The sequence below is a fragment of the Pipistrellus kuhlii genome, unplaced genomic scaffold, assembly GCF_014108245.1.
Source record: "Pipistrellus kuhlii isolate mPipKuh1 unplaced genomic scaffold, mPipKuh1.p scaffold_m20_p_20, whole genome shotgun sequence".
NCBI lineage: Eukaryota > Metazoa > Chordata > Mammalia > Chiroptera > Vespertilionidae > Pipistrellus > Pipistrellus kuhlii.
Window position 1 is genome coordinate 2,893,893 of NW_023425516.1, and position 16,715 is coordinate 2,910,607.

At 54.2% G+C, this 16,715-nt stretch overlaps 1 protein-coding gene across 1 annotated transcript; it reads left to right on the plus strand.

Moving 5' to 3' along the window:
* Window positions 1–212: 212 nt before the first annotated feature.
* On the plus strand, window positions 213–13,909 carry HRK (harakiri, BCL2 interacting protein). The gene is made up of 2 exons (XM_036448904.2): window positions 213–671; window positions 13,407–13,909. The coding sequence occupies exon 1, from the start codon at window positions 339–341 to the stop codon at window positions 612–614; it is 276 nt and encodes a 91-aa protein (XP_036304797.1). The 5' UTR covers window positions 213–338; the 3' UTR covers window positions 615–671; window positions 13,407–13,909.
* The last annotated feature ends 2,806 nt before the right edge of the window (window positions 13,910–16,715 follow it).

Consider the following 16,715-nt stretch of genomic DNA (forward strand, 5'->3'; position numbering starts at 1 on the left):
GCCGCTCCAAACCGCACCCCCCCCTCGGCGGGCGCCGGCGCCGCTAGGGTTAAAAGTTACCTCTCGGTTCCTTCTGCCGGCAGCCCCCCCCCCCTCCCGGGGCCGGATGATGTAACCCCCCTCTCGGCCCTCCCCGCCCCCTCCACCATGTGACACTTTAATTAATAATAGCGCCGTCAGCACAACAAACGCGCACAACACACAGGGAGAAACTTGGTGTCCAGGGGAGGCCCGGGCGGCGGGAGCGCGGCGGCTGCAGCGCGGAGGAGGCCGGAGGGAGCGGAGGGAGAGCGGGGAGGGCGGCCCGAGCCCGGAGGGAGCGCGCGCGGCGGGCGGCCATGTGCCCGTGCCCCCTGCACCGCGGCCGCGGGCCCCCGGCCGTGTGCGCCTGCCCCGCGGGCCGCCTGGCGCTGCGCTCGGCCGCCGCGCAGCTCACGGCCGCCCGGCTGCAGGCGCTGGGCGACGAGCTGCACCGGCGCACCATGTGGCGGCGCCGCGCGCGGAGCCGGGGGCCGCGGGCGCCCGGCGCGCCCCCCGCCTTCTGGCCCTGGCTGTGCGCGGCCGCGCAGGTGGCGGCGCTGGCGGCCTGGCTGCTCGGCAGGCGGAGCCTGTAGGAACGCGGGGCTTCTTGGTGGGGCCGGAGCCGAGACCCAGCCGGAGCGGAGCAACAGGTACGCGAGCCCAGCCCGCCCGCCCGCGAGCGAGCGAGCGCCGGGGCGCGGCCGCCGGGGGGGCTGGAGGCGCGGGGCTGGCCTGGGAGCGGGAGGACCATCCCCAAGTTGAGCTTTCTTCCCTTCCCCTCTCCTTCTCCCCCTGCTGCCTTCTCTGCTGGAGGACCCCAAGTTTAGCTGTCTTCCCTTTCCATCTCCTCCTCCCTCTGCTTCCTCCTCTCGCAGGGACCTACGGGTCCCTCCTACCCAGTCCCCATCTCTCCTCCCACGCGCCAGGCCCGCCGTTTCTGTCCCCTTCCTTCTCTCTCGGACTCCTTTTACGCATCTGGCCACTGACCACCTCCAGTGGGAGGATTGGGGCCTCCGCATCCCCCGCCAGCCGCCCAAATACACACACCATCCGCGTAAAAAAAAAGTGTGCTTGCCGTGACAACGCCGTTCCCAGCCCCGCCAGATAATCAGAATCTAGCGCTGTTTCAAGACAAGTTCCCCGTCCTCTCCCAGGCCGCCGGGCGGTCCTGAGTCTCCGTCCACAGCCCCCATCCCCTCCGCGCCAAACCCGGTCCTTCCCAGTGTCCCTTCTCCGGCCTCTGGGCCCCGTCCTCCATCCTCCCGCGCTCGGAGCGCGTCTGTCTCCATCCTCCCTCCCTCCCCGGCCACTCGCTGCCGCTCTGTCCCCGCGGGTGGCCCCCGCGCTCCGCGGTTTCCCTTCGCTCCCGCATCTTCTCCGCTCCTTCCCCAGCTGGGTGTCCCGTCTAAGGACCATGGCCCACTCTTCCTCCATCAGACGGCTGGAGCTGAGATGTCCCCCGAAGTTGGATCGGAGGCTCTGAGGGAAGCCCCCTGGGGGAAGGAACCTTAACGAAAGCGCATTGAGTGAGCGCCTCTGGGGGTGCCGTGCCCAGATCAGGAGGGGGATGTTGGAGACCTTGCCCAGTGCTCGGCTCTGCGCAGTGGTGGAGGGCGGGGAGTGAGAATTGAGCACCTAGTGTGCTTGGTGCTGGTGGTATAGGGGTACTGACCACCTACTGTGCGCTAGGCCCGCGGGGTTGGGAAGTTACTGGGGACCAGCTGTGCGCCTGGCACTGACTTAGGCGCTTTGGGGCGGGGGGGGGGGGGCAAGGGTGTAGATTCTGGAGTAGAGGGGGGAGCTGCAGAGAATGGGGCGGGGTAATCAGGCCGAGCCCACCAGAGGGGAGCCTAGAGCCAGAAGGTGAAGGTTGAAGGTGAGAAAGCCAGCGGCTCCGGGATGCCGCGCCCCGCGCCCCGCGCCCCGCGCCCCGCGCCCCGCCGCGCGCTGGCACTCCGGGAGCTGGCGCGGCGCCCGCGGCGAGGCTGAGCGTCTGCGCCCTCGGGGGGAGGCGGGGAGAGGCGGCAGCCGGAGCGTGGGGGGCGGCAGCGCCCTGGGAGCTGCGGGGGCGCGCGGGGTGTGAGCCGGGAGCGCGGGCGACAGATGCCCGGTGGGCCGCGAGGCCCGGGCGGGCGCTGGGGAACAGGGGTGCGCACTTCGGGGCGCGCCCTGCCCGGCTCCCCGAGGTCCCGTCCGCTGTTTCTCCTCCGGGGAGAGGGGCTCCCTCAGCCCGCAGCAGCCAGGCCGGGGCTGCCCACTCCCGGGGGATGGGGGGAGGGAGAAACAACATTTTGGGACTGGGCGCAGGGAGCAAGTAAATACATAAATAAGTAATGGAGTGGAGAGAGGAGAGAGAGAGACCCGGAGCTGCGAAGCCCAGAGCATGGAGTTTGGGAAAAGGTGGGGAGGAGGGTGGAGAAGGGAAGAAAACTGGAGGCGAGACGGCGAGGGAAAGGCAGGTTGGGGAGCTGGGGAGCTGGTGGGAAAGTGGGTCAGCGGAAACATGGGAGGGACCGCTGTCCAGGAGGGAGGCGAGGAGGGCTAGGACAAGGCTTCCCCTTGGGGTCCGGGTGAGGTTCTGGAAGGCGCTTCCTTCCCAGGACGAGGCGGTGCGGGTGCTGGGAGCCACCCAAGGGCCGGTGAACCCCGGAGCTGGGCCTCTGGCTGTGAGCCTGGGGCCGGGGTGCCCCCAGGACTCCAAAGAGGAGGCTGCCTGCGGGGGCTGTGGCCTCCTAGGGCTGCAGGCGAGGGGCGGAGAGGGGTTTCGCTGGTGCAGCGGGCTAGAGTTTATTTCCCCGCCTCGCCCCGCTTCTGCCCCAGAGTTCCCTGCTTCGTCCTGACTTCAGGCCACCCTCTGCCTGTCCCCAGCTTCCGAAGCCTCCAGGGGTCTCACGCCTGGGGTGCCCTGGCCCCAAGACGCCCCTTTCCCCCAGCTCCACCCTGGCCTTGGTACCTGACCAAGGGACTGGAGCTCTCTGCAGCGCAGACTTTTTTTGTGCTTTTGGCTGGGGGAACCCACCCTTCCCCAGCCTCGGGTCAGTTAGGAGAAGTGGAAGGAAATCCATAGGAGAAAGACCGTTCGTTGGCTGAGTTCTGGTTGTGGTCCTCTCCACTTTTCCTACCCTCTGGAGAAGTGGGGGCCCTCCTAGGATAGTGTCCGGGGTTCAGGGAACCTGAGCCAACCATATGAGGCAGACACGCCTTCTCTCAGGCATTAAGGGTGGGCTTAGCTGTGTTCCGGACAACCGTTTCAACAGTCTTGTTTTGGGTCTGTACTGTGACCCGGCAATACTTTCCTCAGAAGTCATTATAAAAATGAATCCTGGGGGGAAAAAACAACAACCCGGAGACTCAGTTTTCGCATATGTAAGATGGGGACAATTATAGTACTTTAATGCATAGATGTTGTCAAGAGGGTAAAATGAATTCAGACATAGAAAGGTCTAGAACAGTGCCTGGGGCATAGGAAGGGGATATAAATGTGAGCTAGCATGATTATGATTGTGTATTCAATATTTTTTCCCAAAGTACACAACATTTTGCCGTAGTCATTGCTGCCAATTCCACCCCATTCCTGCTTGCCCCTTTGAAGAATTAGGGCCGGGTGGGGCCAGGGTAGGACAGAGAATTAAGAGCATGGACTTAGAGATCAGAAGGAATGGGATGTAAGTCCCAGCCCAGGAACTTGCCGGCAGTGTGACCTTGGGTAAGAATCCTAACCTCTCTGAGCCTTTTAAATGGGAGTTGTTCTCTGGGGTTGTTGGGGGGATGGTAAGAGAGCACCCGCTTCTAGAGCCCAGTGCAGTGCCTGGAGCTTCCATCACTGGACAGAGGGCGCTCTGAAGTGGTTCATGCCATCCTGATAGTTTCAAAGGGGAAACCGAGGCACAGAGAGTCCGCCTGAGTCATTCCAAAGGATCAGAGGCAAAGCCAGAAGTGGAACTGGAGTTTCTATCTTTGAGGGCTCCCCTTCTACCCCCCCTACCTCCAAGATGATGTGTGGGTTGCGGGGGATGAGGAGACACTGGAGAGCAAGCGGAGGGGGTAGTGAGCCTTGAACTCCTGCAGTAGAGAGAGACCCCTTTCCGAGGGAGCCTGGGGGCAGGGGGAGGCTCCTGGGAGGCCTGGGAGGCCAGGAGGAGGAGGGCTGTGACTTAACCAGTCGTGGCTCTAAGATACAGGAAGGGGAACAAAAGGTGCTTTATGGTGAGTGCGAGCTGGGAGCTGTGGGAGGGGAAGAAGCGTGCCCTGGGAGGGGGCAGGGGCGGAGAGAGTGAAGCCCAGGGCTCTGCCTAGGAGAGGGGCCAGTGGAATCTTGCCTTGGGACTGAGGAGAAGGGGAGAAAGGTGGATTTTGCAGGCCCAGGAAGCCACAGGATCAGGGGCAAGGATGATAAGGGGCCAGCAGGAGCCGGCTTTTATGAACCAATGAGGGCCTAGCCCACCAGCCAGATTTGCTAACTGGTTCTTGGCAGGTGCTTTGGTCATTAAGTGGTTAACCCCGGAGGCACATCCCTCAGGCCTCCCTCCTAGCAGGCTGCACCTCTGCCAGCATTACTTTGAGAGCTTGAAAGCTTAGGAGTGGAGGGAGAGGGCAGAGCGAGAAGACAGCTGTTGGGGAGGAACCCCTGGACCGGGCCAGATGTACAGCCTTCCCGCCCACATGCTCTCTTGTCTGGAATCGCCCGCTTGCCTGGTGAGAGGCCAGGGCACAAGCGACTGAGCTGTGCCTGTGAGAACAGCCAGGCCCTGGATCATTAAATACACACTCCCACCCCCATGTGGGCTGGGGGCACCTGGTGACCACACCTTTGGTTTTTGAAAAGTCATCTACATTGGGGGTAGGGAGGAGTGAGTAGAGGCTTCTATTTCCCCTCTGGTCATCACCTTACCCGATGATAGGATTGCCCCACAGGGTCCCCTAGCCCCCAACGACCTGCTTGTCACATAGTAGGTACGCAATATGTAACGGATCCATGAGTCCGTGAGAAACTATGCCAGACAGGTATCATTGTTTCCCAAATTCAGCTCCTCTCACTTATTCACCTCGTGGTTATTGAGTGCCTACTGTGTGCAGGGCGCTGTGGACACAGGAAGGGCCAGGGCACAGAAGCCCCTGCAGCACTCCGGAAGCTTACATTTTAGTGGGAATAAACAAGTGAGTCCATAAAGATTTCTTTGGTTACTATTGCCGTGCAACCCCTTGCTCCAAAACTACAACTACTGCTTGATTATGCTCATAACATATGATTATGCCCATACATTCTTTGGGGTAGGAAATGATAAAGGCATAGCAGGGGTGACTTCTCTCTGCTCCAGGCTGGCTGGGGGCTGGAGCCCTGGGCTGGGGAGGGATTGTCATTTACAGATATGGCTGTTGCCGCTGGCTGCTAGCTTGGGACTGCCAGCCACGGCACCTGCAAGCATCCTCCTCTTGTGGCCTGGGCTTCCTCACGGTATGGCAGCCTCGTAGTTAGTAGTTGTTGGATTCGACATGGTGATTCTGAGCTCCAGCAGCAAACGTCTTGGGGAGCAAATGGAAGCTGCATGGCTCTTTCAGACCCAGCCTCAGAGGTCACAAGCCTGCCCATCAGGGAGCGGCAGAGTTCTGGAAGTGTGTGAGCAGGAGATGCTGCTGAGGCCATCTTTGGATCATGCGGTCTAACACAGGGATCATTTCAGGAAGTGCCGGAGGCTCTGAAGGGGATGTAATAGGGAGGGCCTAGGGGACCCCCACCCGCCATGGTTAGGGGTGGTCTCTTTGAGGAGGAGCTAGGGTTATTTATGCATTCATCGGTTGATTTTTATAAGTGACCTGACTGGAAATTGAACCTGCCACCGTGGTGTATTGGGACAACACTCTAGCCAACTGAGCTACCCAGCCAGGGCCCAGTCTGCTCTTGTTGGACGTTGAGATGATTTCCAACCTGAAGAAGAACCTCCTCATACATAACTCTTTGGGCACACCACAGATGATTTCCTAATAAGCCCACCAGCAGGACTTCGCTGTCAAAGTTTATGGAAACATCCTTTTAGCATGAAGGTTGTCTAGAGAGCAAGTTGTGTGCTAACGGTGCCGGAGGGCTTACTAGACACACATGATCCTTTGTTCCCATTTCTCATTCGTGTCACCGGCCTCTCGGCGTAATGTGGTTATCGGCTTGTCTCTCGAGTTGGCCGTTACCGTCCTCAGCTAAGCCCATGCTGTCCTTCTGTAGAACGTTCTCTCTAGACATGGTTGCCGTGCAGATGAGTCAGAGGACTCCTGGCATTCCTGTCCCCACGTCAGCGACAGGCTCCACGCCACAGCCATGTCACTAGGGTTCGCAGAGCATCCCCGCCCGCCTGGTCATACATGTCATCATGGGACAGCCATGGGCCACGTTCACCTGATGTCCTTGGACCCGGCACCTGGTACTTAATAAATACTACAGGATGCCAACCTGCTGCTGAGGGGGAAACTCAGACAAGGAGGGGGCGTCTTCAGAGTGGGGATGTGTCGGGGCAATGTGATGGATTCAAGAATTGATACCATTTGCTAAGACAGCCCGATTGAAAATGTGTAGCCTGTTGGCACACCAGGGGGTCTAATTATTTTATTTTATCTTATTTTATTTTATTTTATTTTATTTTATTTTATTTTATTTTATTTTATTTATTTTTACCGTTTTCCCCATCTTATGGATGGAAAAACAAACAGAGAGAAGAGGCCTAATTCTTTTTTTTTTTAAATATATATTTTATTGATTTTTTACAGAGAGGAAGGGAGAGGGACAGAGAGCTAGAAACATCGATGAGGGAGAAACATAGACCAGCTGCCTCCTGCACACCCCCTACTGGGGATGTGCCTGCAATCAAGGTACATGCCCTTGACCCGAATCGAACCTGGGACCCTTCAGTCCACAGGCCGACGCTCTATCCACTGAGCCATACCAGTTTCGGCGAGGCCTAATTCTTGATTCAGGGTTGAAAGTGTTTTAGCCTGTTGGTACACCACGGGGCCCAATTTTTGATTCAGGAAATTGAACCACTGGTAACTTATTATTTATCTTACCCAGAGTGTACGCTGAGGCAGGGTCTCTGGGTGGGAGGGGCATGAACTTTGGAGTCAGGCTGACTTTTGGATCAGGCCCCGCCTGCCCTTTCCCAGCTGTGTGACCTGAGGCCTGGCCCTGCGCTTTCTCAGCAGCTTGAGGGACATCACTGATGCTCAGGAAATAGCCAATGACAGCGTTGTTCTTATTCGGTGTGAAATTCAGTCCACGGGTCCAAAGGGACAGTATGGTGGGAGCTCATGGGAGACTTTTCTGGACCTTTTGCATGAAGCAGTTGCTAATTCTGCTGCTCCCACTCCGGGGCTGACCAGCAGCCTGGCTAAGCCACTGATCCAGGGCTGCAGGCCCTCCAGGACAGCACTCCTACACTGGGAGGCTGGCCTCCCGTCCCATCCCAGCACTCAGCGTGGTGACCAGCACAGTGCGGGCATTCACTAACTGCTGGATGAAGGGGTGGATGGATGTATTTGGGGAGGCCTCAGGGAATTGGGGAAATTACACATAAACTTGGCTAATTTCACATTCCTCTGTTTGCCCTCACTTGAGAGAGAGAACCATGGCTGTGGTCTGATTCCTAAAAGATCTGTGACCCAAAAGGTCACCATTCTAGAAACACAGCCGGAGCTACACAGGACTTTAGAGATCAGCTGGCCCCACTCCCTTCCCTTACAGGTGGGGAAACCAAGGCACAGAGATAGCTGCGGAGGGGAAGAGGAGATAATTAACTCTACAAGTGTCTGAGTAGAAGCAAGGGTCCATACCTGCCGGTCCCCCAACTGAATTGGACCTGCAGTTGGATTTTGTTCAACTTGCAAATTCCACCCCCCAACTCCCTGCCAACACTTACAAACCAGGCAGGTGTCCAGTACGGATTTTCATGGAGAACACTGTACTTCCAGTTTTTCTTGGAGAAATGGAAAGATCTGACAACTGTGCTACGTGGCAACAGAAGACTGGAGATGATTTCCCTTTAGATGGGACATCAGTGCCCCAGTTGTCCCGGTCCCTCCTGGTGCACGGTACTGGGCCCAATGCATCCCAATGTGCCACCTGACTTAGGTACCACCCTGCTGGACATCCCTTGATGGCACCCACACCCACACAGGTACCCTGATTTAAAGAAATGAGATCATCCTGCTTATGTTTTGTCACCTGCTTTCCCCCCTCCACTGATAGTAGGTTCCATGTCAACAAGGAAAGGTGGTCACCATCCCTTTTCATGGCGGCATAGTGTTCCATTGTTGGCCACCTCCTTAGGGACATTTGCCTGTTTCCCATTTTCTGATAGTGTAAATGAGGTGTAGTGAACATTGTTGTTTTGGCCACTTTGCCAAAAAGAAGAAGGAGGAGGAGGAGGGGGAGGGGGAGGAGGAGGGGAAGAAGAAGAAGTAGTAGTAGTGAGGTTCCTAGAAGTGAAATTGTTGGGTCATAGAATGTGCATGTGGTGTGACACGGATGGCAAGATGACTTCAGGAAGGGTCTGCCCGCTGGACCTGGTGCCCATTCTGAGCTGAGCTGCTGCCTCCCCTCTCCCCTGTCTCAGTGCTTACCCTCCAGAGTCAAGTGTGTTTGGCATTCAAGGCCCATCTGCCATAGCCTCCTATGGGCGGGAGCCATGAGTTCTCTGGGTTCTCTCCATAGACTTTATGTAATCAATAGCTATTCATGGTAGCATTGACAACTATTTACTGATAGCACTGATAACCACTCACTGAAAGTATTGATAACTGTTTATGATAGCACTGCTAGCTACTCATTGATGGCATTGATAATTAATGAGATGGCAGGGGGCTGGGCAGAGGGGAGCAAATACTTCTTCCAGGAACTGCCCAACGGCTCCCCCCCATCCCCCTAGCTTCCGCTCCTCCGGTCCCCTCGCCACAGCCTTCGCAGGCCCAGCTTCCTGACTGGACAGCATGAGCTGCACAATGGAGATGGAAGCAATGACACAGGCCCGGGCAACCTTCTTCCCTCCAGAAGATTCTATATGGAGAGCTCTGTCCCTGTGAGTCTTAGGACCAGGACCGACCCCTGGTGCCGTCAGAATCCATGGCAAAATCAACCCACCGAAACCAGATGGGAGAGGGGGAAGTTGCCACCATTAGTCATGTGCTCACTTACTCTCATTCTACAGGTTGAATTGAACACCTACTATTGTACATGCGAGCATTATGCTGGGCTCTGGGGAATTATTGATGGGGTGGGGAGGGACATGGTGTCTGTAAACGCTCAGAAAATACTCTGGGAAGATTAGAATGAAGGGGACTTCCTTTTATTTCTATCTCCTCTATTGTTTGAATGTGCAACTTCTGCCTTGTGCAAAAACTAGTATTTTTTTTTTTTAATTAAAAATTGTGGCCTCTTAGTGGGGAATGCAAGAGTCCTGACTCTTCTCAGGTACAGGAAAAAGGGAGTGAGTCTCCTGCTGTGGGGTTCACAGATCTGGGGTTCACAGATCATTGCTTTCAGCGCCCAAATTCAGTCCAGGGAGGCAGGACCTCGAGGCTCCCCCCGACTCCCACCCTCTGCCCGCCCACTCCCTCCGTACTGTGGTGAAAAGTGGAAATGGGGACACTTTTTAAAGGGGTGTCATGAATGTCCTCAGTCATGAGCTTTGGTTGTGAGTCAGCATTGGGGAAAGTTCTTTATGAGCCAAGTTTAAGGGAAAACATCCCAGGGGCAGGACAGTGGTTCACAGGGGGCATGTTTTGAAAATAGTTTCAAATTGTATAATTATTATTTGTTCCTTGCAACAAACAAACAAAAATAACAGAAAACCCAAAACAAACAATACAGAAATATAGAAAATAAAACTCTCTTTACTCTCCTGGGGTCACTTACAGTCCAGATTATATAATAACAGTGTCAACCAAGGCAGGCCTACTATGTGCACAGTTTCATATATATATATATATATATTTCAGAGAGGAAGGGAGAGGGAGAGAAAGATAGAAACATTAGTGATGAGAGGGAATCATTGATCGGCTGCCTGCTGCATGCCCCACGCTGGGGATTGAGCCCACAACCCAGTCATGTGCCTCAACCTTAAATCTAACCATGACCTCCTGGCTCATAGGTCGATGCTCAGCCACTGAGCCATGCAGGCCGGGCTAGCCTCACATGTGCTAATACTTTCAGTCCTCACATCAACACAAAGAGATGTGCTATTATTCTCTCCCCTTTTCCATAAAAGAAAACAGAGGCCCAGAGAGGTTAAATAATGGGCCAAAGTCACACAGCTTTTGTGGGTCTGAATCAAAACTCCAACTTGGGCGTCAGACTCCAGTCTGTGCTCCATTACAGTATTCTGTGTCTCTGCCACACCTTTTTTATGTGGACACACACACACACACACACACACAGTAAACCCGTTTTTCTCATTGTAATGCTCCTGGTGCCATTGTAATGCTCCCTTCATCATGTGCATTTAACTCACACTTGCCTCTTCTGGACATTTCATTTAATGGAACCATACAACCTTTGTCTTCTCCTGTCTGGCTTCTTTCCTTTAGCGCATTGTCCTCAAGGTTCATCCATGCTGCCGCGTGTGTCAGGACCTCCTTCCTTTCAATGGCTGCATCATATTCCGCTGTGTGGGCTCACCCCAATCTATGTGTGCATTCCTCAGCCGATGGACCCTTAGGGTGTCTCCACTTTGGGGCCGGTGTGGATAGTGTTATGAATAGTTGTATACAGGTCTTTGTGGGGCACATGTTTTCCATTTTCTTGCGTATGTGCTGGGTTTTTTTTTAAGGTTCGAAGTTGCTGACTTGGACCCCTGTGATGGTCAGTTCATGATCACATGTGTCAAACACAAGGCCCGCGGGCCAAATCCGTCCCGCCAGGCCTTGCAATGTGGCCCACACCGTGCTGTCATCACTGCACTCCGCTGCGTTTCCATCACAATGACAGTTTATGACTGTTCAGTAAACCATTCGGCCCGCGATTTAGGCTGGATTTTAGATTTTGGCCCCTTCTCTGATTGAGTTCGACACCCCTAATTGCAGATAGTGAGGCCCACTGCTGCTCATGTAGATGGTGGGGTCTGTGTTTAGGACTCATCTCTTAAGTGCAGTCACATGTATGTGGTTGGGGTCCAAGGAAAAGGCAGAGAGCACCCCCACATGGAGTACTCAGAGGAGAATTGACCCACGTGTGGGCAGAGGTAAGAAACCAATGACGGGTAATGCAGTGTTCACGGCTGAGCTGGCAACACCCCTGACTGAAGGGGGAAGGAAGGTGAGGGAATAGGACCTGGAGCCTGGAGAGGGGTCTGGGCTGAACCTGAGAACCGCCTGGCAGGCAGGCACTGCGCCTGCTGCCCCGTCACTGCCTTCTGCTGGCGAGACCTGGCAGGAAGCCAGAGGCCAGGGCGCCCGGGGGTGCAGTCCTAGAGGTCCGAATCCCAGACTTCTTCCAATCGGGAGAACACGGGTGATCTCTCTCCCACTCTCTCTTCTAAACCACTTGGTTGGCATGACTCACATGACAGTTCTTATTCCACCTGCTTTAGAGTAATGTGTGAAATGTGGTTTAAAAAAAATGTTTTTATTGATTTCAGAGAGGAAAGGAAAAGGAAAGAGAGATGGAAACATCAATGATGAGAGAGAATCATTGACCAGTTGCCTCCTGCATGCCCCCCACCCCCCCCTGGCCTACTGGGGATCAAGTCCACCACCCAGGCATGTGCCCTCACTGGGAATCGAACCAGGACCTCGTAGTTCATAGGTCAACTCTCTGCCACTGAGCCACAGCGGCCCAGCTCTATGAAATGTTTTTATCTCCTCTGTTAATTCGAAGCTCCTGCTAACTCTCCAAGCTCTTCTCTCCTCTTCTTCCTCTCCTCCTGCTCCTCCTTCTAATATCATTCACCTACCACAAAACCCACCCCTTCAAAGTACAGTGGTTTTGTTATATTCAGAGTTGTACAACCATCTCCATAATCAATTTTAAAGCATTTTTGTTTCCCCAACAAAAACCCTGTACCCATTAGCAGTCACTCCCAATTCTTCCCGCTCCCCCCAGCCCTGGGCAACCACTAACCTACTTTCTGTCCCTAAACACTTGCCTCTCCAGGACATTTCATTTCATGGAATCGTACAACCTTTGTCTTCTCCTGTCTGGCTTCTTTCCTTTAGCGCATTGTCCTCAAGGTTCATCCATGCTGCCGCATGTGTCAGGACCTCCTTCCTTTCAATGGCTGCGTCATATTCCGCTGTATGGACTTACCCCAATCTGTGTGTGCATCCCTCAGCCGGTGGACCCTTAGGGTGTCTCCACTTTGGGCCAGTGTGGACAATGCGCCTGCGAACATTTGTGTACAGGTCTTTGTGGGGCACATGTTTTCAGTTCTCCTGCTTATGTGCCATTTTGTCTGCCCTGCCTGGCGCGCCTCATCTCATCCTGGCCAATTCCCTGGCCTCCTTCAGTGCTCAGTACACGCCTGCCTCTTTCCCTAAGGAGCTTTCTCTGGTGTGTCTTACGTGGAGACACACACACATACACACACACACACACACACACACACACACACACTCATGCACACATACTTATTAATGGAAAACCAATATGGGATTGTGCCTTTTAGCCATTTGCTCTTTTCAATGAAGAATCATAACCATGTTTCTGTCTGGGCACATTTATTCATTTACTTTTAAAATTTCTACTTATTGATTCCTCCCTCCCTCCCTCCCTTCCTCCCCATGAGCTCCCTCTCTTCCGGGCTCCTACGTTTACCCAGATTGCATGCTCTTCACATGCACATGACATTCATTATCAGCATCTTCCCATCTCCATCTGTGGGCCTCTGAGCCTCTCAAGGGCAAGAACTGTCACTGGATCTGTCACACTTAGTATGGTGCTTGGCCTGCTTAGCAATGAAAGGATGGGTGGATGAACGAATGAGTGAGTGAGTGAGTGAGTGAGAGCAGACAGTCCTACCAGTCTGCCTTGAATATGGATCTATGAAATGAATAGGAGACCCTGTTCCCCATCTGGAACAGCACAAAGGTAGCCCGACAAAGCGGCCTCTCTTTGAATCCCAGAAGATACCTGTGTAAACGTTTAGTCTGAAAACGAGGGGGGTGTGCGCGCAGACATGTGTTTAGGGAAGGCTGCTAGGTGGACAGAGCATGGCGGGGGCTAGGGGGGAGCACCAAGACTAGCTTTTGGGGAGCCTTTCCTCCAAAAACAGAGCCTTGTATCTAGCAGCTCTCACCCCTCCCCCTCCCCACATCCAGGCTGGCTGAGCAGCAGCCCAGGGCGCTGACGTCATCCCCAGCGGCTGGCTGCACGTGCCTGCTGACCGACATGCCCATCTCTGTTTCTGCAGGTTGGCGAAAACCCTGTGTCCTTGGAGAAAGCTGGTTCCCGTTTTCCTGAGGGGGAGCCCAGCGCTGAGAGGCTGCACGCGCGGTTGGCACTTCGAGAAGGAAGTGGGGAATAAAGACAGCGCCTGGAGCACTAGAGCATCGTGGAATGGGACCGGGGAAGAAGCCCTTTGGGGATCCAGCTGCAGAAAAGACACCCCAACGCTATTTACATACAGCTCTCTCTCTCTCTCTCTACATATATATATATAAAAAGAAAATATGAATATTGCTACTCAGTGCATGCCGTGTCGAGGACGTGGTCCCCTCCCTTCTCTGCACCTTCCGATGTGAACATGACTCTTCCATGTCTGGGCACCGGAAGAGAGATGCCCACCGTGTGCCGAGGAAAAGCTGCCAAGACTGGTGGGAAGGAGCCTCAGCGCCAACCCACCGCCTGGGGAGGGATGCTGGTGGAGTCAGAGGTGAAATGGCAGAAGGCAAAAGAGAAAGGCAATAATAATAATTTTAACAAGTGAGGAGGACCGGAGGCCAGTGGGTAGGGGCAGTCTGGGATACCTCCACTTCCCCTACGATAGAGAGCGAGCCCCCTGTCTCATTAGGACAGCCGGGGTTTCCCGCTCTGCCCCTGGGCCTCTGGTGCTTCGCCTGAACCTGGCTGGTGCTAAGCGTGCGTTCTTGCTGGTGCTGCTTGGTTTTCTGTCGCCAGACCTGCGAGGCCAGGGGACAAGAGGGGTTTCTTTTTTTTGCTGTTTCGGATTTTTTTTTTTTTTTTTTTAAACGACGAGGAGAAAGTGCAACTTGAGAGTCCCTTTCTGTTTGCAGGGACCACTACCCTTGAGGTCAGGGCAGGAGGGAGGGAGGGAGGAGGGGAGAGATGGGCTGGCAGGGAGTGGCCTGCCGGGCACCATTGGAAAGCTGACCTCATCTATTAGGACTTGTTTGCTGTCCCCTTGGGAAAAGGATCCTGGCAGTTCAGCCCACTCCCCAAGGGGATTTCAAGGTTTGGGTTTTATGGGTTAAAAAGCCAAGAAAATGGCTATGTTCTGGTCAAGGGTAACTTATAAAAAGCGCGTTGGGGAAGGGCGCAGGTCATTTAAATGCAATGCACCAGCATCTCACTGCAGACTGACAGAGGGTCTAATTTCACCCCCCCTCCCCCCCCCCCCCAACCTCATAAGCTCCTATTTTCACAAGTTTCTAGAAGGGCTAAAAAAAAAAAAAAAAAAAAAATGTGTGCTGGACTGAGACTTGGCTGCAAAGACTCTTCAGGAAACAATGCTTGTTTTTTTGCTTTCATTTTTTTTTTTTTTTAAATCCAACAAAAACAGGTGTTCTTCCTCTGTGTATCACACGGCCGATTTCAAAGCTGAGACGGCGAGGGGCCAGGCTGCCGGCGGAGGCATTCTCCAAGGCTGGGTTTGTAGGCCACCACCCAGGGCCCACGGATGGGGTGCACGGGGCCCGTTCACAGACACGCTTCCGGTTCGAAGCCGCCGGCAGAGGGACCAGCCCTTGTTCACGTTGACACGGGCTGAAAGGGAATCATCCCCCGTAGACTTTCCTGAAAGTCACCAGCTCTTTAGCAAGGCGGGACCTTTGCCCGCTGCTGCAAGCTGGGAGCTGTCTTTCTTTAAATAAGAATTTTTTATTTATTTTTTAAAAAAATCCACATCTGATGTTTTCCTAAATAACTCTTTAAAGAAAGATCAAGGCGAGTTGCTGAAGGGGAGGGCACCTCCCACCCTCACCCCAGACCTGTTTGCTTCCATGGCTTTTTTACAGGGTGGGTATGTCTGTGGGCATGGTCTGTGGAGAGTGGCAGGCGACGTTTCCACCAAGCCGCCACCTCAGGGAAGGCAAACGCATGAGAACAAGGGGAAACACGGCCTCTGCTTTTATGAGGACACCAGGGTCTGTCCCGCTCATCCCTGTGCGGGAGGGGTTTTTCATTATTCTAGTCACAGTCAGTGCAGCTCTCTGCCGTTTTCTATGCTGTTCCAGAGAGGGGGCGTGTGACCACCTAGGCACAGGGGGAAGGTCAGAGGGTCCCTTTTTCGACCCTGACTCGCCTCCTAGCTGAGGGCATGTCCGCTGGAGGATCCGCACTCTTAAGTGCCGGGGCTGGCCATCCGGGCTGCTTTGATTTCGATGAAGCCACATTGCTGAGAGAACGGGGCACCCGTTGCCTCCTGCTGGAACTTTGCAACCAAGTCCCTTGTACATACTCTCCTGTATTATGAGAAGCCGTGTATTTACCGAATCCTGGCTTTTTTTCTTGCATATCATCCATCCATTTGGGTGCACTTCTCTGTGGCCCCGGCTTTTGACAAGGGGTTGTTTTTAATGCTTGTTTTTTTATATGAGATTGTACTTCTTGATGGACATTTGTATTAGGAAATTGAAGCATGGCCTGTGTGTATATATTGTCTCCACTGTCTCTCCTGTTGCATTACTGGGATTGCATGAGATAGTGGGGTGGTGTTTTGTGTGTGTTTTTTTTTTTTCTTCGTTAAATATTTCCACAGTGCGCAAAGTGCTGGCATCATTTCTCCCTCTTCCCCGCCCCCCTTTTCTCTGGCTGCCAAGGAGTCATTGATTTTGATTAGTTTCACTGTAGAGCGTCTGTGAAGAGAGAGGGAGGGAGGGAGGCTTTGGAATAAATTTTGAAATAGACCTCATATCGGGTTTCAGCAGACAGCAGTGTGTGTGTGTGTGTGTGTGTGTGTGTGTGTTTGTGTCCAGGCAAACCAGAGGGAGGCCTGTGAGATCATTGTTTAAGTAGCTAACTGCATAATGAGGTGAGGAGCCAGCGGTGGGGCCTCCTCCCTCCTGGCTGTGGCTGGGTGCTCTCCGAGGGTGGGGGCCAGGAGTCACGGGGATCGGAGCCTGCTGGGACTTCAACATCCCAAAGCTGTTCCATTCCCTTCTGGAAGGTTCTCTCCCCTACCGCTCCCGCCTCAATACAATAAGACCTCTTTCCCCCTTTTCAGAATTGGGGTTCCTTCCGTTCCGAATTCCCTTTGGCATAGACGTGGCTGGAGTAACAGGTTTCTTGGTGCCCATGTGCCTCGTTGGCCGCTGTCCATGGTCCTGCGCCATCAGCGGCTCGGAGAACCCAATCCTTCCCCCCACACACACCTCTTTCATTGGGATACTGGAGACTCCTTTTCCACGTCTTCCAGTGGTCTCATTTTAAAATTCTTTTCTGTTTGGGTGAAAAATGGTGGTGGAAAAGAATACTGTCACAGAACAATGGAGCTGTGACTCTGATTTCACAATTGATGTATCTGATCTCAGGCACTCCTGGC